A 22,844-nucleotide genomic window follows, 5' to 3' on the forward strand; every position below is an offset into this window, starting at 1 on the left:
GACAAAAGAACACTTCATCGTAACCAATTAGTAAATACAATCATGTTGGTACGTAACGATAAATCAATAACATAATACAATCATAATACCACATAAATAATATCATAATAACACAAAAGTATACTTCAAAGACAAAAATATAAAAATACTAGCATAATAAAATTATGATAACACCATATAACACTACTTACACCAAACATAACACTGTTAAAAACACTAATTAGATACAACAATAAATAACACCATAATATGTAATACAACCATAATACTACAATAATAATATCATAATAACACACTCTTGAAAATCTATAATGCAAAAATACTACCATAATACAATCATAATAACACCATAATAAACCCATGATAATACCTAAATAAGACTCCAATGATATCAGAAAAAACAATATCAACCACAATAATACCAGAAAGATAATATCATTACGACAACTTAAACACAATGATAACACTTACAAATTAACTTAACAATCAAATAATATAGTAATCACACCAGCCGAACCCAGCAATACTATCATTTGGAAGCCATTAATAGCAGCACACAGAACAAAGAAAGAACTCTACCTGAGGAATACTTCCGGACGCAGCTAATGATCCAAGTTGATCGCCATCATTCTGAGATTCCATCAACATTTCTTGGTCGAATGAGAAATCCATTTAATGTGGTGTCGGCATAGAATAAGAATTCTGTCCTACCAGTCGAATACTAACATATGAGAAAATAAAAAAAATCTACATCCATAAGACACCAATAATCTTTGACGGGATCGAAAATGTCAAAATGCTAGATTTGGCGCGATTCCATAAATCCAAATATACGCTTTTTCCGGTTATTGGGCGGAGTTCGGGTCGGGTCACGCTTTCTGCTTATTTCTCTTCACTGAGAGCCCATCATTACACGTGTTAATTTTTCATTCGCTACCGCATGTAGAGCACATGTGATCGTCGGACAGAATAATTTTTCCTCATTTATGGGCCTAAGATTCTGATAAAAAAACAAAAGCAGCAGAAAGAACCACCAAAGAAAATGGAGAAGGGAATGCAGATGAATATTTACAAGCAAGAAAATAATAAATTAAGACTTGATTAATTAGAAAAGTTTGCTTCTACCAAAACCTGCTAAGGCGCATCATCTTCTTCCAGTAGTTTATACACAACCTCACCAAATTTATTTTTTTTTTTACCATATAACCCCAAACTAAAACAAACATTGTCATATTGAGGATTATATTGCAAGGCCTATATGTAGATATATGGCCAAGCTGCCATGATAAATCAGGGATAACTAACCGAAGATATCATGGCGAGACAAGTATCCATCAAGACACTTTTAGACTCAATTAGACCGACGCGCCAGAACCCATGCCTTCCGATGGCATCTGAGGCCTGAGCATAAGCCAGCATGGCAAACCCCCAACACATGACAATTGCCAACGGATTTTAAATGTAGAAGGACAACAACATGGACTGCCACCATATATAAATGCCCAACTTTACCCCCTTGTCTTTGCTCTCTTCATGCCGAGGCTGTTATTGAAAGGGGATACAGAGCCAGACATGTGCGAGCCTTCTTCACGGAGAGTGCCATTAAGCATTGCTAGTTCTCTGAGCTGCTGCTTTTTTATGAAATCTTGTGATTCATCCTGTTTGTGAAAATCAGAGAATTCAGGGCAAAGTGAAATGGCAAAGTTGTTTACATTTAAAGATAAGAATATTTTTTTAAAAAAAGAAAGAAAAATGCTTACGACAGGTTTGATCAGCTCCGTGAGAATATCATGAGCTTGAATCAGGCGAGCATCGATGATTTCTACTGGCAACTCTGCTTCGATTAGTATGTGAAGGGGCTCATTTAAATGTTCATACCCTGGTTTTCCTCTCATCATCTCCTCCTGTTGTGCAAATCTTTATTAGCAGCATATCTAAGATACACAGCATAACAAGTTCAGATCGTAATATGAGGAGTATAAACTGTATCTCTCTCTCTCTCTCTCTCTCTCTCTCTCTCTATATATATATATATATATATATATATATATATTCAAAAGTTTTTTTAAAAAATGGTTAAGAGAATGGTAAACATGCATACATCCACCATTCAAAAAATTTTAAATTTTGGCTTCAAGCAGTTGGTTTGTTATAGCCACCTGACTTGGGAATAGTTCGGTATCTGCTTATCAACTAGCATAGAAATTAGCTCTTATAGCCACCAAAGTTAATATCTTGATGTATTAACTACTCTACTCCATATAGGTCGAAACAGCTTTCAGAATGACAGAATAAAGATGGAATTTAGGCAACTAAAATAAAGAATTTATCATCATACATATCTGGCATGCATCAGATATGTAGGAAATAACTGTATATACGATCAAAATTAAATGAGACATTATGTTGAGGCAAGCAAAGAACTGCGGAAAACCTGAAAATGAAACGGTAAGTTCCAAAGTCAGAATGCATGCAAGCTAAAGACTTTGTATTCTAACCTTCAGATTTAGTGTATGGTGGGCAATGGGCCATTGAGCCTAAACACCATGAAAATAGCTGGAAAAGGAATGGGATGAATAGAAACAAGTTGTTGTGATGCTTGTATCAAAAATATAAATTATAAAAATGTTGTTACATTGTAATTCCTCAAAAATATTAGAATACAAAAGCTGTGGTTAAATGCAAAAAAGAATTGTCAAAATCGCTCAGATATTTACGGGGTTATGTCAACAGGGGAGTAAGAAGCATAAGCAAAGCCAAAATCAAGTTGAAGCACGAGCATGAAATAAAGAGCTCGTGAGATGCGAAGAGAGAAAGAACATTAAATGAAACAGTGCCAACCTTAATAATCTTATCCTCTTCTAGCTCTTTGGAGAATTACAGGAAAATTATTAGTGTTAGAAGAAATGAGAACAATTTTGAGTGGCAATGCAAAGAAATAAGAACTTGATGATGTTGCAAGGGGAATGAGAGATGAAGAGTACCATAGCTAGGAGTAAAAGGGTGACTATGAGCCTGAAGCATGGCATATTTGCAAGGAAGGAAGTATCAGCAATGACAATCAATGACACTCACCATGTCAATGGTATTTGTCGTATCAACCAAAATGAAAATGGTCGATGCAAAATGCCTTTAGTTCTAGTGTAACACCAGAGAATTTAGGAACCGATTAACACCACTTCAATTAGACAAGATGAAGTGGAAGAAATGAATAGGAAGAGGAAGCAAGAGAAACAGCATGCGGTTTTATCATATTATAAAATGATAAAGCGAATAAAAGGTGTGGTTCTACTATTTAGAGATACGGGTCCCCTGCATCAAATCAAATTGAGATATAAAAGAGGCAAGGCAGATAAACAAAGCGAAGAGAGAGACATCTTCGTGTGATAGAGAAAGGCCTTGGGGGGCCAGGTAGATACGAGAGAACAAACAAGAGAAAGGATTGTGCAGTTTGCAGCTGAAACAGAGGTGAATAGGGTATATCTCGTGCGTAATTTCATAGACGAATAGACACTATGGCAGGAGATAGCATGGGATGGAAACTTAAATTTGTTAAAGATAAATAATAAATTGTGGATTTGAAGAAATAATTTAATTTGTTAAGTTAAAGTATAATGCTATATTATATATAATTTTAAAATTTTATAAATTAGAGATTTGTTTATAGTTTCCATATTAGGTAAAAATATGTTGTTGTTTTAAGAAAAGGTTATTATTTTCTTAAAAATTTAATGAAAATAAATTATTTATAATAAATATAGATAGTCTAGTTAAAATAAAAAAATTTAAAATATTTTTTTTTAGGTTTGAAAAAAAAAGGCTAGCAAAGTTAGTTAAATTGAAAAAGAAATTTTAAAATAATTATATTTCACAGGTGTTTTACTCTTTGATTGGAGTAAGAAAGTTTGTTGGGTTAAGAACAAGGTGCAAATCAAGAAACAGTATTAGCAAATTAAATATTAAGATGAGTACTCTTACTGTAAATTAGGAAAATAATATTATATTTCTTCTAAATCAATTGTATTAGAAAGATATTTGTCTAGATATCTTGATACTGCAAAGATGATAAATACCAGCCTAAGTGAGCGATTGGCAAACCCCTCGAGCTCGTTTGTGAGAAAAGGAATCAGATGAATAAGCCTAACAATGTTCAACCTTAAAATAAAAAATTAATATTTTTAATTTTACTTGTAAAAAATAAACCATAGAAGCTTAAAAAATATTTTTAAAAATTTATAATACACTAATTTAAAACATGTGGGTCCCATTTTAATTTTAATATTATTAAAATTGTACACGTCATGGATGTGTCCTGCACATGTTTGGGGCATGTTTGATGAGTGTCGGTGTCCGAGAAGTGACAGACTTTGCATGGCTCTTTGGTCAAAAGAGTTTGTGCATCATAGTATAGAATGCAAAAAAAAAATGATCTATATAGAATGTTTGCATGTATATAATTAACAAATGAAATTCAGTCTTTATGGTGTCATCTATGAACAATAAAGTACAATATAGAACTGTATCATGAATGGTGTGAATTATCATAAGGGTCATATTTGAGTATTAAACTGTCATAGATTTATAGTATTTTGACAAGCACAATTTTTTTTTTCAATATACTATTGTAGCTTAGAAGTATGTGTATTCATTGGCTTGTAAATAGCTAATCGTATTTTATATCTAGCATTTTTTAGTTTAAATATGAAGCTTTAAAATGAACGAAAGAAAGGGAAATGTGTATAGAAAACGTAACCAACAATAAAAAAACAAATTAATATTTAATTATTTTATTTTTATTTTATTTTTTATTTTTTGTTAGGGGATCTTTCTATAATTTAGAAAATTCTATTGATTAGTTAGTGATAGTATTAGAAATAAAAAATTCAAATTTCACGATTCGACAATCTAATTCCGCAGTGTAAATTCTAAACTATCAAGATAGGTCATGGCATCGAGGGTTTTGTATAAAGATATAGGATGATAAGGACAATTTCATCAAACAAGTTAAATTCATAGTTCACATACTATTAATTTTAAACAGCTAATTATGTATATAGATGAAAGCAAGCAATAAAGAAAAACCTATCTAAATAATAAATTTAAAAAATTCTCACATAAAATTCAGAATTATAAAATAATTATGTGTTCAATGAGAAACTCTCATCATGATAAAAAAAATTCAAATTAAACCATATTTGAGAAAATTCACTAACACGAGCAGCCCAATAACTAAAATTAAAAAACAGTAATAAAGCTGAGAAGAAAAGGACAAGCCTACTAGAACCATGCCATCTATAAATAACAAATAAAAAGGTACCTCATTTTGAATTTGCATGTACCTCCATAACCAATACAACCAAACATAGAGTTATTACTGAACCATCAAGAAATTTAATATGATTGACAATTCTTTGGTCGATCAACAATTCTTAATGCTAGTTAATGCTCTGTTTTACATACTTATAATAACCAAAGAATAACATTAACTCATTTCATTTTATATGCTACAAATCATCTTAATTATGTCTTCTCAAAATTAATGAAAAATTATCACAATTTTGCTAACTATACATTTTTGGTTAATTCCTCTGGCACAAAAAATCCCCTTCATTGTGAGTCTGCCTAACATATTATTATCTATAATACTGAAACAAGTTCCTAAGCTAATAAGTTCAATACCCTCTTCAGCAAACTAAACAATCATCTTTAATTGAATGGAACAAAGAAAAGGCCTAAAATATATGGCTATTAAGTCAAACTTCTAACTCAAATCAATGTGTTGGTGTTTAATAGGGCATTCCGAACTGTGATAAATATAATTCTGACAACTGAAGTGTGGAAAGCAACTCAAACTAGTGTAAATTGTATGATGCATCCACATGTAGCATGTTATTTACTAGCACCCAAAATGATGACCAAGCTTCAGTCAACACTGTGATGGCTAGCATGAGAGTCACAAGATGAATACCAGCCTCCCAAATTATACAACAGGATATCTGGCAGTAGTGTCAAAGCAACAGTGCCAAGAGCACATCTCAAGAGACCCAGAAATAATCAGTAACAATACAACTGTGAATGCAATTTGAACATCGCAATATAAAATATAATTTATGGAAATAGTAACAAAATGACAGTTTACGTAAGTCATATAAACTAATGTAAGATAAATTGATATCATTTTTTGAAGTAGTGTATCTATTGTTTTTAAACTGTGACTCAGCTGCACAAAAACAAAACGAATATTATTGTAAGCTAATCTCAAATGTCAGGTTAAAGATTGACAAGACGTTCATGCACAATATGTATGATACGCATAAGGACCAGCATGATCAATATCAGAATGGATTTCCAATGATTTCACCTTTATGGACATAATACTTCAAGTAAATTATGCAACAGTGTACAGGCAAGATAGACTTCTGAGAAATTATACAAGTTGGTTGAAGCATAATTACCCGAGTAGGATCTTTGATGCTACCTCGTCCTCTAATCAGGACACGGCAGTCAGTTGTAGCTTCTAATCTTTTAAGAGAATTTCCTCTAGGACCAAGTAGACGCCCAACAAAGTTGTACTGAGAAAAAAAAACAAAAAATAAAAGAAAAAATTCATATTAACCTTGGTAGAAACAAATCCAGTAAACAAAAAGCTCAATTAAGATCATACTGTTGGATACTTGTCCACCGGAATATCCACCCTAATTCTTTTCTAGATGTCGATACCAGAAGTTCCTTGAGAACCAAGCCAACTATGTGCCGGGGAGTGCTGCAAAATTGCCAACCACCAAATGTTAAAACTAGCATGCTGAACAAAAGAAAGGAATTAAGAAAGGCAAATAAATTACAAAAATAATCATAGTGACACCACTATTGACTTTCAAAAAGCATACACCTCTAAACAAAAGATTGGTTTCAGATTATCAAACTGCAAGCAGAAGTCCATGAATATTAGGCAACTGCATTCAAGGAATACTAGGAAAAATAAAAAAGAACATGAGTATAGCAAACTCTATTCACGAGCTACTGACTGAAACCAAAAATCAAAGGCAAATTAAAGAAGCTCAGCAGCCCTAATTAAGCTGTAATGGTAGTTACTAATAGCAGAATCCTCAAACGCAGCATGAAAAACAATGAATCTAGATTAGAGAAGCATAAAAAGGCAAAGGTTTAAGAATATACATCCACCTAATGCACATTCAGAAACAAGAATCTGTACGATAGATGCCCCATGGATACCAGAATACATCTCTAATAGATGACAAGCATTGAAGAAACAGATCCAGGTTTTTTTTTTTAAAGGTAACATGTGGCGAGCTCTGCCTTAGAGATTTCTTTGCCACATAACGTTGTAAGTTGACATTTCTCTAAGAGCTAACAAAATGAGATGGAAAAAATTATTAAGATGACAAGGAAAAAAAAGGGAATCAATGAAACAGTGATTGGAGTTCACTAAAAAAAACAAATTGGATAAATGACTGACTTGACTCAGAATAATAACCTACATTATATTCAGACATAAAAAAAAAATAGCCTTTAGATATATAAAATGGCTATACCGTGTCATTTCATGCTGAGTCTTGAAGAAGGATCTTTCTGTACTATTTCAATTTTATTTATCTACTTTTGTTACGGACAAATCTTTTAACATTCACATAATCTAGTTGAATGTACCATAAGATCTTTGAGGAATAAACATATGTTCAATCATATTAAACGAAAATAATTCCATATAACATGATGGAGAATGAGAGTCCGTCTTGACTTCTGGGACTAAATGTAAGGTATGATCCGAGCATTGTAGCTAATAACAGGGTCATCAAAAGGTTCAAAATCAATTCTTGTATGTTATAACAAATTATTAGTTTATATCTAAGGATGAAAGGTAAATTTGGATGAAAAAATCCTATCAGTTCCAGATTCCAAAAAAACAGCTTAATCCTTTGTTAGATTTTTGGTTAAACTCAATTATAAACCTGAACTCAATCGTCTATAATAATAATTTGATACAAAAGATTGAATTTAATGAGTCTTTCATTTTTGTTTGTGAGGGTTTTAATTCCAACTGTGGGGCCCATGAATAGGAATAGTTGGAATCAAACCCCAAATTTTCCTCTCAGTTTACATGTCTCAGTTCTCTATTTCATAAACTATGAATAAGGCAGAGATACAAAGGATTCATATTATTATTATTAAATGCAAATTACCCTCCTCTTTCTTGGCACGATATAACCCTTCCCTTTGTAACCCAATTATTCTTGTATGTTATAACAAATTATTAGTCTATATCTAAGGATGAAAGGTAAATTTGGATTGAAAAATCCTATCAGTTCCAGATTCCAAAAAAACAGCTTAATCCTTTGTTAGATTTTTGGTTAAACTCAATTATAAACCTGAACTCAATCGTCTATAATAATAATTTGACACAAAAGATTGAATTTAATGAATCTTTCATTTTTGTTTGTGAGGGTTTTAATTCCAACTGTGGGGCTCATGAATAGGAATCGTTGGAATCAAACCCCAAATTTTCCTCTATTCATATTATTATTATTAAATGCAAATTACCCTCCTATTTCTTGGCACGATATAACCCTTCCCCTTGTCACCCAATCTCCTTCTGAACCCTTTCTCTCTCCCCCCATGCTCTCCCTCTCTCTCCAACTAATAAGAAAAAGGATCAAAAAATACCTTCACAGCAATCAACTCCAACAAACCAAACCACTTTTAAACTTTGTATTCCTAACAAACTTCTAAAAACATTTCCAAATAAGTTAGTTAATAATTTTCACTCAAATTAGAACCCTAAACCAATCTCCACTCAAAATCTTACATAAAAAATTCCAATAAAAGAGCCATAGCTCAGATAGCATACTTTTTGTCACTAACGTTGAAATCAAAAGCATTAATCTTAACTGACACAATTATGATAAATTTCTCTAGATCCAACATAGATTTGATAATATCAATCTTTGGCCTTGCGCCCATCTTACAGACACAGTTACCTTAAGCTAACAAAAATTTTGAATAGATTCCTACCTTGTAAAAACAAAAACCTAAAAAGTTACATGACTAATTATTAGGTACCCTTGATCACTACATAAAGTCCAAATTCAACGAAACTAGTACTTAATCTTCGATTCAAAAATGATAACACCTCACCATTATTTTCTACCAAATTAATTACTAGCCACAACATACCATTTTCCTTCTCTAATTGAGCCCTCCCACTTCCTTGTGTGCAAAAAATTCAACCTCGGAAGACAAAAGAAAGTTTATTTTCCATGACAACATATGGGATTTTCAGCATTTGGAGGATCAACATATTCAGTATAGAATAATCCAAATTTAGTAGAGTGAAAGGCTTATGAAACATGCAGAAAATTAGAATTTAAGGTTTTATGATAGAGATGCAAAAGAACAAATTGATTATAGGGCAGGCTCATGTAAAAAGAAGTTGTGACTTGTGTAATGATTTGGGGCTGATGGAAGCAGAACTAGCCAAAATGATCAGCAACAAAACTGTACGAAATAAAGAAAAATATAAAAATCTCTATCACTCAATATAAAAAAGAAATTAGTGAGATAAATAAAAAATATTAAGAGGTGGTCACAGAAGTTTCTAGTGATAGGATTGAGGAAAAGAATGATTTGTATATGTAAAGGGACTTTAAATCACCCTAAAGGGTAGACATAAATTTAAGAGAATTCATGTTTTGGAAACATTCTATAAGATTCAAAATTTTGAGCAACCGTTGCACTCATTGCTAGCTTTCTTAAATAGAGAAATTCATTGGTCAAAAAATGCCGCCTGAGATTTTCAAAACTTGAAATGCTCTTGAAAAACTCTCGTCTTTAACCTTACTAAGCTCCTGAGGTGGATTAATTATTCATCTAGTCTTGGCATAAGAAAAGCATTGAGAGGTTGGTTATCTAGTAGCATAACTTTGTAGGAAATTGAATGAAGCAGTAAATATTTTAACTAAAATAAAGAGTTATAAATCCATGTATATGGTCTTCAATATTAGAGGCATTACTTGCAACACAGGAAATTTAATTTAATTCTTGACCATCAACCATATAATCATTCTTAATGCTTGGGAAGAAAAAAACAAAACATTCATATAATAAATGGGTAGAGTTTCTAAAAAAAAACTTCTCCATGGAACAATATGCAAACGTTGAGAATAAACATACAGTTGCATTTAAGAAAATAAGCACCAGTGTACAAATTAATGGTGTTAGGTTGACTCCCTATAGTAAATTTATATTTTATAATCCTACTAGCCCAGATATTGCCAAGGTTCGTCGTTTTCTTTAAGTACTTCACACATTCGTGAAGTAATTTCATTTAAGATGATTCATGTTAGACATACTCTTGTGTTTTCTTAAATCTTTATGAGATTTTCTCGGTGGCAATGAATTTGAAAGACAGTATAGCCAATTTTGATATGGACAATTAAGTAGCAATAACAGGTCTTAATATTTGGTCCACTTTAAAATGTAATGGGCACAGAAGTAGCAATGTACGTCATACTTGTCATCTAGCTAAAAGTACAATGACACAACATAGGCTTGCATGCACACTTACATACGCCACACAAGCTCATAAGACATTAGCCTGAACAATGTCCTTGGTTTAACACATATTACTAGAAAGAACAAATTCTAGTTTCAGTATCGTGTATAATTTTTTCTAAAATGACATTTTTTCTTTCAAGCAAGAAAATTACGAATGCTTCACATGCATTCCAACTATTCTTTGAAGAAGTTTTAAGTCAACATGACCTTAAAAAACAATTTGCACTCACAAAAATGTTAGATTTACATATTATTTCTAGAAAAAAAAAGTACAAAAAATATGTACATTAAACTTTAATTTTCTACATATTATGGTTATGCTGATGATCTAACTGAAGTAAAAAAAACAATAGGACAACCGATATGTTGGTAGGATGGAGATCATGCATTAAATTGGGATCACATGCATGCATCAGCTCTATCGATGGGTGTACTTGCATGAATCTCTTAAAAATTCTTACTAGTTCTCGACCCATAGCTTTGTAGAACTAACAACTTGTTGCATTGAGGGGAGAATAATTTGCACAATCTTTGAAAATTTTTATGCTTGATCATGAAAATGCTCATCATAAGCCTATTCTAAGCAAGCACAATTATACAATCAATGTACATGTGAGTCAAATTATACAAACATGTGGTGATAGTTTTCTTACACCCCAAATTGTTTCCGCAAAGAGCACAAAAGAAGTTTGACTGCAGAACAAATTCATAAAGAATATTGCAACAAAGTACATGCATGAGAGTTAGAAGTGCGCAGAGAATTTGGCATTAGTCTAACATCAATCCGATATTTTTTTTTTTTTTTTGTTAACGTATAGAAGATGGACCTAGATGAAAACTATGGAATCAAAAACATCAAAAATAAGGCAAATACCATGCATCTTCGGTGGAAACAAAATAGTGTGTAGGACCACTAAAATTGATAAGTTAGGTGGACATCACGCAGCTTCAGTGGGTGCCAAAAGAGGTATGCTTACGAAAGAAGACTAAACGAATAAAAATATTATACAATGCACTTCTGCTAGCTGCTGTAAGTGAAGGCAGTCAAAGATTCAAAATGAATTGGGATAAAAGAAAATTGTGTTCGGAAAGGATAAGAGAATAGATGTTTAATTCATAAATAATTTTAAAACAAAATTTAAAATGCCGGCTATGAAATCAAATACTGCAAAAGGCAGAGCATCAAGCAAACAGGCTTAATGCTGAAATACTTTGAAGCAAGGATAATAAGTGAGAAAAAGATAGCTCAAAAATGAAAAAAGTTGAAACATAATGTATTGTATCAGCATGTATTAAAGGCTGGAATGAGGAATACAAAAAAAGGTGAAAATGAAAAGAATGATATAAACACTTAAGAAATGGTAAATTTTAGGAAAATTTGATGAAACAGAAAAGTAAAGATGAGTTACAGAAAGATTGATACTTGTAACCATTAAAATTTAAGAACAATAAAGTTAGATCTATTTGTCACTTTCAAGCATCTGCAAAATACAACCAATTTCTTGTAAGCCAGTCATACTGAAATTGATAGTAGACAGCTAACACATTGACGATGGGGATTATAAGGCAGAAATTAAAAACAGAAACAAAACTACACCGAAATTTTGAGACTATAACCTTGTACGGAAATATGTATTCACAACGTTAAGAAACAGTATGATGTTGGAACACTAAATAAAACATGACATTTTCATTATTACATTTTCAAACTTAGCCATTAACAGAGTATAATTTTTTAATCAAAACAAATACAAAGGTAGCAATGAACTAAAAAGGAATCAGTATCTGCAATTGAAGTGACAAAATAAACTACATAAAACCAACGAATAAATAGACCAAGTATACATTTTGATAGCAAGAAAACTAAAAAAATTGTGTAGCCACATTAATGAAGAAAGATATCTAAATAGTTAACAAGTTTATATAAGCTATAGAATTAAGTTAGCAAAAGGGTAGAAAACAGACAGATAGTTTAGAGTATAAATCAGATCGACAGAAGGATTCTGTTAAATGCTAACATCATACTTCTGATTGAATTGCTGATGCCCATCCATTCATATCAGCTGCACCATTTGAAAATAATCCTCCATTTGTCATCGGGCTACCATGTTCAACCCCAGTATGTTCTAAAAGGGATGCATTTCCCAACACTGCAGTTAACCGCAAAATTTCTGCACCATAATTTCCAGTTAGCGTGACAGTACAGTAAAAAAATAGGTTTATTAGATGGACGCTAAAAAACAGGTTATATCCATTCTATTTGCTGCTACCTGAGAAGAGAACGTAAGGGCAAAATGGGACAAAATCCATCGCATGAAAACAATGATTAGCATCCTAATACTACACAGCTACCCGTGAACATATTTAAGACGTACTCACAAATCCAACAACCACCCTTACTGAGAACTGGAATGGTGAAAAACGGTCCATCATCTCTAAAACTACCCAAACTATAATCCTCCTACATCCATTCCTGATAAGTGCTAAATGAGGTGACGACTAAATCAGGTTTTGACTTGACATGCCAGTCCTTTTGCACTGCATCTCCCCAATTGCCATTGATTTAATCATTTTTCATTTAAATACAATCACATAAATTTTATCAGCTAACCTTATTGTCACATATCATCCCCACAGTTGTATACACTCACACCAAATGAGAATTTTTTGCTATCTTATCTTCAATAAGTGCTACACCCACTATCAAACAAAATCATTTTTCACAATCAACTTTCTATATTTTACCTCATTTATTTTAACATTCTCCAAACTAGCACAGTCAACTAGGATTTCTTTATGCGCAAATATTTGCCAAATATTTCACTGGTATACAACTGAAATATAGCTAATAAAAATGTCAAGGCATCTCAAAATGAAGATCCTCAAACTGATATCATTGCTTTTCAAAGCTTAAATCTGATTTCATTGCTCTTCAAAACTCAAGATTGCCCTTCAACAAAAAATATCCTTAAAGCAAGCCTGTATGTTTAAGTATGAATGCAAGTCTTTAAACATGTATAAAAATCTATTTAGCTTCACCATTTTCTTATAAGAAAATTCAGAACACATAATTGACAAGAAATTAAAAAAATTCCAAAACTCAATCAATATGCAGCAGAGAAATTTACTTCGCGTGTTCACAAAAAAAAAAAAAAAACAGTGGAATATCATGAAAGTCTCAACAATTCCTTATGGAAGCTTAAGCAGCACAAATGTGATTGCCAACCATATAAATTAATACATGAAGATTAAGCATCAGCCATCAATGATGCAATTCATTAACTGGATTGTGCAGTTTGTTAGCATACTTGCCATCCTATACATTTTTTAAGAAATTAAGTTTAAGATAAGGAAATGACAGCCAAAAACCACACTTTTTAATGGGATAAATATTATGTTTCCAAGACTGGCGTATAATTTTCTGCAGAAACTTCCCATTAAAATTACCTTCAAAATTTCTGAGAGAATTTCAATTAAAAATAATTTAACTTAAAATGTCCGCAATAGAAGTTTTCTGCTGAAAAATCCACAAGTGTCCTTTGCTATATGAATTTCAGATGGAACCATGATCAACAGCTTTTTTCTATCGAAGTAAAAAAGGTTTATTCTTCAAATTCTTTAGCATATGTCCATGATAAAGTCAAAGAACTCATTTCTAATAAAACAATTTAGAAGGATCTTCATTATACCTACAAAAAATTAAAGGAAAACCTACTTGTATCTTGCAAAATTTCTGCAAAAATATGCTTTACTCATTTCATTATTCCCATAAAATATCACTTTGTCCTTTCTTCTTCCTTACACTTGCCAACTACAAATTCTCTAGAGATGCTGTAGTGTCCTGCATGTCATGATGCCACTACCTCCCGCCCATTACTGCTCCTGAAACCAGCACTCGCCATGTCTCTGAAGAATTCGACCCAGGGTTATCCTTCTCTACCATCATTATCACCCTATAATATCACTTGAATCAATCCCCAGTGCCCCCTCCCAACTCTTGTTAGCATAATAATGCACTTTGCCCTGCTTGGTCACCATAACTTTGTTAAAGTTAAATCCTAAATTTTAATGTAGAATTTTTCTAATAGAATAATTTTAATATATTTTAAACTTATGATTATGTTTTTCAATTTTGATTATGCATTTTATCTTAGAAAATAAATTATTTTTAATTGTTAACAAAACAATTAGGCGTTTAATTTGTATATTAAAACTTTAAGAGAAGTTATATAATAATGACTTCTTTTTTTCATTATGAACATATACTTTAGCAGAAGCTGTGGTGGGTGTCATTCCTTGTCCATGTTTGTTTTAGTACGCTTGTTACTCTTCAATACAGGTTAAAAATTGCAAAGTGACGGATAAAGGCACATCATTGTGATGATTAATGGGTACCTATCTATAAGAATATGATAAACAGAAGAATAACATTAAATAGTTGTTAAATCTAATTGTTGGCATCCAATTTTATCCGAATAATTGTGTTATTCAGCATGAATTAATAGATCAATAAGATTAATCTTTATGATCAGTTAATTGATAACTTAAGCAAAATATCATCATTAGTTATATTCATTAATTAACTAACACATCATGATTAAATAATTATTAACTATACATATAGCATTTATATGCAGGCTTTAAATTCTTTATTTAGACTTGTCATAAACAGCACTTGCAACCTTTAAATGCAAGAATAACTTTTTTTCCTCGTATATTAGATTTCTGACCAAACCCAAAGAATTCATTTGATAAAAAAAGGTAAAAGAAGAAAGAATCGTTGAGGTTGTAGTTGCTCATCTTTAAACACTAGCCTCAAGCACAAAAACCCTTCTCCCAAATATTCATGAAACCAAACTTGAGCCTCAAAAGTCCCATAACTATCACAAAAATCACCCCTTATCCTGCATGAGGGCTGAGTCACTCGTAGTGTTTTTCCTGCGACTCATGCCGCAACAACTTCGTTAGCCACAATCACATCCAAGAGCACATCACTACGCCAAAATCAAAGAGAGCATTTCATAGCCTATTTTATGTTATTCTCCCACTTACTCTCTAGGCCACCCCACCTTCCACCCCCCTTTTCCCCTAAAAATATCTCTAATATTGTTCTAAAGCTCTTAGAAGGTGTTTTAAAAAATACCTTTCACGGACATGTGATTGTGAAATAGCAAAGGAATGATAGTAGGGGGTGGTCGACAGTGTTGGACAGCGTATTTAGATTGTTTGGCGGCTATCCCGCCTAAAAACAGCGAGGCGGACAATGAAACAGCACATAACAGGTAGCGAGGAGGTTCACTACCTTTTTCTGAACAAGAAACAAATTTACCACTTGCAAAAGAAAGATGGTACAACACTCCTAGAGCAGGAAATAAAAAAAAACAATATCCAAAATACACAAAACAAAGCAGAAGCACCAAAACAACAAAAGAAACTGTGGAATTCTAAGTTTCCTATTTCAATTTTGTTTTCTTTTATTCCCCTCTTATTATGTTATAATTCTTTTAATCTTGAGTTATGTTCTCTTTGATAAATTGTAATTGTTGTAATTAATCATGTCATAACAGCTCGCAAACTCTTCCACATGCACGCTAATATCGACGTGGCACGGCTTTCCAGGATGAGAGCAGCAAGGAAGGCTGGGTATGGATGTAGATTCTGGCAGTAAAAAGCAAGTGGAAGAGTTTGCGAGCTGCAGCAGCGAATGTAAGAAACAAGGACAACAAGGGGAAAGGGAGAACTGCAAGGAAGACAGCTACAGAAAGTTGTGCGGGCGGCTACAAAATGGATGAAGTGATCGGAAGGGACATGAGAGGAGACAGAAGGAGATAGGGAACAATAATCACTACCTCTGGAGAGGGATCCCGCAGAGCACCACTCCATAAATTGGATACAGACCTCGAAAGGAGAAGAACAGACGTCAACGGCTGTCCTAAATAAAATACAATAAAAACTGAATTTCCAAACCCTAATACAACACATATATAGAAAATGACTAAAAAGGAATAAAGGATAATAGAAAAGAAAGCATAAGAATGAAAAATGAGGTTATTTCGAGGCCTCCAACGATATATGTTTCCACAGTACTGTAGAAGCTACAATATTGTAATCCACGGTAAGCTCCCACGTCACTTAGTTTCCATTTGTTTGATTGAAATTACAAATCATGGTTTGACTAATGATTGGTTTACTATAACTTTTTTTAGTTTGATTGAATAAACTTAGAAATAAATATTGTTTTTGCAACTCTACAAAATTTGTAAAAATTGAATAATTGCCCCCTTTTTTTTTTGCATTCACTTATTGTCTCCAAGTATAAATTGCTTGAATTACTTCATAAACATTGTTCTCGTCATTGTAGAACAATCCATTAGTACTGGCTGAAAAGCATAGTTGAGTTTTGTTCTTGTGAATACAACATGCGTCGAGGAAAGTAGAAGCAACTACGGCTGCTAGAAAGACATTGTATGCATAGATTATGGTAGAAAACGTGTGAGAAAGTTCTTAGCCTAAAAGGACTTCGCTGGTTTGCAACTAGACGAAATGAGAATGAGAGAGAGAGAGAGAGAACAAAAGCTATGAACAAAGGTGTTGTCAACCTTCGCCAGAGTTGCTGCAAACTGTGAATGGATGTTGAAGAAGTGCTATTTTGAGCATTAATGAACATTTAAGTATTACATTAGTAAATTCAATTTTTGTTGTTGGAGAAATGTAAACTCATATGTTTCAAGTGATATATAGATATATGTGTGTGTGTGCGCACGCGTGTGTGAACCCCCATATCTATATATAAGATATTGGGACTAATATCCAATCAAAAGTCTAAGCTAAAATTCTAGGAAATAATCCAAACGTAATATTTACTAGTATTAAAACATCTCATAAGTAGTGTGTTACAATATAACTAGTGGTAGTTAAGAAGAGCACAAAAGTTGGTGAGGGTGTCAGTTAGTGACACCGCTAAACTTAACATGAAGTAAGGAAAAATACAAAAATATGGGCTAAACAAGGCACAACTTAACCCAAGTACGATTAAAAAAAAAGTTAACTGAGTCCAAAACTAATATTGGATTTGTTGAAACAAATATAGCTTGAAAAGGCTAAATAACTCGTAGGCATGATAAAAAGGAAAATAAATACCATTACATTGTATGAATCTAAAAGGAAAGAAGAAATTTTGAAGATATAAAGAATGGTGTGAACTATCATAAAGCAAGGTAGATGAAGATAATAATAGATAAAGAGTTGTAAAATGATTCAAAAGGAAATTTTCCACTCAAATTAAACTACAAGTTACGAAATTATATCTTGCAAGGGAAAATAAAATAATTAAATGACAAAATTTCATTGTGATAGAAGGGAAATTTAAAAAAATGAGATGTTATTACTATTCCAAAATCGATTGTTAAGAGCAACATAAGAAAAAAATTAACATGGAATAAGTTGCTAATTCTATTGAGAATATTGTTATTAATTTATTTGTTAAGTTTATATATGGAATGGTAATTAATAAGAAAATTTTATAGCATATATGGTGATAAAAAACCCTAAGATAAATAAATTTCTAATTGAAAATTTGTTGAGTTAAATAGTGTTGCGAGCAGACCCGCACCCATACGCACCCCACACTCACACACACAAATATATATACATACATACATACATATAGATATATTATTAAAAATTTTGAAGATTTGCAAGGAGTGATAGTAATCAAGGAAAAATCTTCACCAATTTATCTATAGTGCGCGAGGTACTCAACGATGAATAGAGATAAAATAGATAAAACAAGAAAAAGGTGATCTACTAAAGTTCATTAAACTAGACATACGAATAAGAATTTGCTTCAGCAAAAAATTGATATGAAGTCTTTGCACAAAGCAAATTGTGCTCAATTAAAAGTAACCATATCATATGGTTCATTTTTGTCATTTATATGCAATAAAGTAATCACATCCCAAGCTAGAGCATTTATGGATGTTTTCTTTATGTCAAAATCATTTGTAGCAGAACAAAGAGATTCTTGCAGTGAAGATAACATGATTTTTTTCAAGAGAAAGATATAAATAAAAGATAAAAATATTATTTTAAGAAATGAAGTGATAATTTTATGGCATTCCTTTAGGAGGCAAACATGAATTGAATCATATTAAGTATGCCATAAGATACATATAATGAATTGGAGAGCTATTGATGATACTAAAGTAGTTAAGTTAAGAAATATTTTTAAGGAAATTTGAAGGGTAGGAGGGCCCCAAATGACTCAAAATGATTTTTATGCAACCAATATAAAAACTATGAGAATCATGGCAGTAATGAGAGAATCAAATCAATGAGACAAGTAATAAAGTTATAAGGGTAAAAGAATATTGATTAGAAAAGCAAAAAAACTATGAGAATCGTGGCAATTACGAGGGAATCAAATCAATGAGACAAGCAATAAAGTTATAAGAAAGGGTAAAAGAATATGGAATAGAAAAGCAATTATTATTAAAAAAAATCAATTTAATTTAATGCTAGGAAATCTATTGCGAGTGTATTGTGTGCTAATAAAATTAAAGAAAAATATAAAGAGCAGAAAAACAGGTTTTTAAATGAAATTTACTAATTTAGAAATTGCATGTGGCCAAATGAATTGATATTTTCATTTTGAGGTACTTAAGAGAAAAAACATCTGAATTTACCTTAATGTTTTTACAAAATAGATATGTAACAGAGCAATAATTGATAATAGCAGTCATTGATTGATGAGAGTTTTCAATTACAATAAATTAACCAAGGTTGAAGTCCTTATCTTTATGGTGATGCTAACAAAAACATATTTAAAGAGAGGTATATTGGTTTATGTGTCATAGGAGACATTCTTTAAATTGGTTTAATCTCTTCCACATGAAAAGTTTGTACGCTTGAAGATTGTTTAAAAATAAGTAGCGTTCAAATTAGAAGCAAGGCAAAATGCATAATATGTGATTTTAGACAAAGTAAAATTGATAATTGTGAGTAGTTTGTACGCTTGAAGATTGTTTAAAAATAAGTAGTGTTCAAATTAGAAGCAAGGCAAAATGCATAATATGCGATTTTAGACAAAGTAAAATTGATAATTGTGAGCCATTATCATTGAAAGATCAAATGATACTTAAGTGTGATAATTATAAGTACCTTAGAGCTATTATACAAAATAACACACATATAAATGATGGAGTTTATAAAGTTAAGCTTGGACTGAAATATTTTCTCTAGAGTAATACTAGATAATAGAATATCATGAAGAGCTAAAGGTAAGTATAAAAAAAACTTCAATTAAACTGAAATGATTGCCTGAGACAGATGACAAGAGTTGAACTATTAATTAAAATAGGGGAAAAGCATAGACCTACTGATTAAAGTGGTGGAAAAGCATACTTTAGTAGTTTGGTCTAAACCGGGAGAAAGATAGAGCGATAATGAAGGTAGAACTATAATAGAATTACTGAGAATGATTAAGGATATATCTTGGTAACATGGCAAGCTGTTGCAATGTTTAAGCAATAATTAACATTTCATAAGCACTAAGCAAGAATAAATGCTAAAGTATCATAAAGGCGAGCTCAAATAGTTGGACCAAGTCTAATGATGATGATGATAATAAGGCCTATAATTTATGTATTCTTCCTATATCTTTCATAGGGATGCCATTTCAGAATACCATCATATCCATCACAAGAAATGTCATGTAGTTTTTTCTGAGATTAAACTTCTCTTGACAATATTTGTTCCTTCACAGTTCTCTAACCTATTGTAACATGATCTCTTGTATTTTGGTGGAGGGTAAATGATACTATCAATAAATCAAAGCTTTGAAGAAATGTAAAGAAACAATTCAAATTCGCAATAACACACAAATGGCATGTGGAGAATAATTAACGAAACAAAGAAATCAAACACAACCCAAAGGAATTACTTATTATGAGCTTCTGTGGCCTTAATAATGGTGCTTAAACAATCTTTTATAGAGATTCCACTGTTATGAAAAATGCTAGACCTCCAAGGCAATCATGAGTTCAAATAAACAAACCCGAAGTTCAAAGCTCACCGTGATTCAACAACCTATAGCTATGTGGGAGTACTTGCATAAAAGGACCAAGCTTCTGTCGTTCCGCCAGCAGCTCTGCAAGATACCTGCCACACAGATAAACTTAGCAGAAAGTTAATCCAGCACATTAAAAACTTAGTCAGCTAACAGTTCAGGCTTAGTCTAGGAAATTTGCTCCAATCTCAGTAAAGACAGCTTAATACTCCACAATGCACGTAACACGCAGGAAACATGCGGATCTAGTGTAAAATAAAAACGGTAACCGCTGGAGAAAGAGCAAAAGAGAACTTAATATATTTCTAGATCCTCCAATTGACTAAATTACATAACAAATAGTTCCGAGAAAAGCCGTTCAAACTACAGAACTATGACAGTGTTTCCACATTGTAGTGTCACCGGAGCCTGCAAATACATCCTAAACAAACCCTAAAACACAAGCACAATACAGACAAACAGCGCATCAATCTCCATCTTCAACCAAATACATATCTCGGAAAAAAGCAAGGATACTAAATCTGCCAATAAATCTTAACACAGAAAGAGACCAATGCATCATCATCAGACCGGAACTCCTACGCATGAGATCTCCCCTCCGTAGATCCATACCAAAAGGAAGAGAAATATAATAAGGCACGTCGAATAGTACCCTAAAAAGAGTGGAGTTTTCCAGAGATAAAGAGAAACAAAATTAAAGCATACTTTTCCTGCTCGACAAAGGCGTTTGTGGCAGATCGAATGCCGGAGATATGCGGCGAGTGAGGGGCTGAAGGCGAAGGGGAGTAGGCCATGTACCTGCCGGAAGACATGGTTTCCAGCAAGATCCCCAAGCCCTAATGGACTCGAGTTCTCAGCACACAGTAGTAGGGTGGCTGCTTAAAATGGGCTAGCAGTGAAGAGAGCGACGGGTAGGCAGCTGGATCAATATATATGTAGGGAAGCAAAATGACTTTACTCTCCCGGTTAAAAGCTTCATAGTTTAAAATTGAAGCATTACGCATGATTTTAAATTGTAGGACATTTACATATATACAACAAAATTTTTATATATTTATATATGTACACTTAAATTTTAATTTCTTATAATTAGGTACAAATCTCTTGCATGGTATTAAAATTTATTACTATTACTCACATGTGGGATGTAAATGAGTCAAACATGAGAAAATTGAACTTTTATTCGTGTTCGACTTGTTTGAAATTATTTCTATTTGAAATAAGCAAATGTTAGAATTAGTTCTATTCAAACTCATAAGATAATTAATCAACTTTTTATTAATAAAAAATATAATTATTTTTTACTGAGCATTAGTTTGAATATTTAAATTTCTTACCGCTCGATTTGTTTTCAAAAAACCCCAATATTTACATATAAATAATTTTTCTCACAACTATATTATAACCATGTCTCGATGTGGGATGAGGTCATTTGGGGGCACGGTTTAGCTGCAGCACATCCCCAAACCATGGTTAATGCTCGTTTGTTTCGTCATTTGCTCAGATGTGGGAGCGTTTTTATTGAAACGCGGGTCGCGGGGTTACGCGGGCTTATCCCCTCGACCCGCGTTTCTTCTTTTTATTTGTCAAAGTTGCCCTTGTCCCTTGTCTTTCGACTTTGTTTTATCCTCTTCTGCCCTAATTGTCCCATCGTTTCTTCTTTTTATTTGTCAAAGTTGCCCTTGTCTTTCGACTTTGCTTTCTCCTCTTCTGCCCTAATTGTCCCATGAAGCGCTCCCGCATTTCTTCCAATCTCGGAGCTTTCCCTAGCCGACTCGCTCTCGCTTTCTACTGCTCTAACATTCCCTCTCTCCCATTATTTCGAGACTTTTGTGCTTCTTCCTACGATATTCTCTATATCTTAAACCCACATCTCCTACCTTTGTGAGTTTGGTTGTTTATTTTTCTTAGAGTTGCAAAATTTTGTTTGTATCTGGCTATTTCGTGCATTTGATTTATGTTCTATTCGTAATATGTGAGGCTAATGATTGTTGGTGATGGTTGTTTTGGCTGTTGTTCGTTTGTTTCATTATTTTTAGATGCAGAGGATGAGATGTTAGTTTCTTCTGTTGTTTTTGTTTTATGTATTGGTAGGGGTGGCGTTGTTGAGACGTGACTTTCGGTTGTTGTGGTTTGAGTATTATGCATGTGGCGGTTTGTTGTGGTTTGAGTACTATGCATTCAATTTGGTGGTCTGCATGCGAAT

The 22,844-nt window shown here is 32.6% G+C and overlaps 1 protein-coding gene across 1 annotated transcript; it reads right to left on the minus strand.

Moving 5' to 3' along the window:
* Nucleotides 1-1,083: 1,083 nt before the first annotated feature.
* LOC110027122 (KH domain-containing protein At5g56140-like) lies at nt 1,084-21,556 on the minus strand. The gene is given in 7 exon segments (XM_020728418.1): nt 1,084-1,658; nt 1,761-1,904; nt 6,456-6,572; nt 6,665-6,763; nt 12,598-12,743; nt 20,645-20,730; nt 21,344-21,556. Coding segments are annotated over 7 exon segments (849 nt in total). The 5' UTR covers nt 21,451-21,556; the 3' UTR covers nt 1,084-1,508.
* Between the last annotated feature and the right edge of the window lie 1,288 nt (nt 21,557-22,844).

The sequence above is a fragment of the Phalaenopsis equestris genome, unplaced genomic scaffold (assembly GCF_001263595.1).
Source record: "Phalaenopsis equestris unplaced genomic scaffold, ASM126359v1 Scaffold000414, whole genome shotgun sequence".
Lineage (NCBI taxonomy): Eukaryota > Viridiplantae > Streptophyta > Magnoliopsida > Asparagales > Orchidaceae > Phalaenopsis > Phalaenopsis equestris.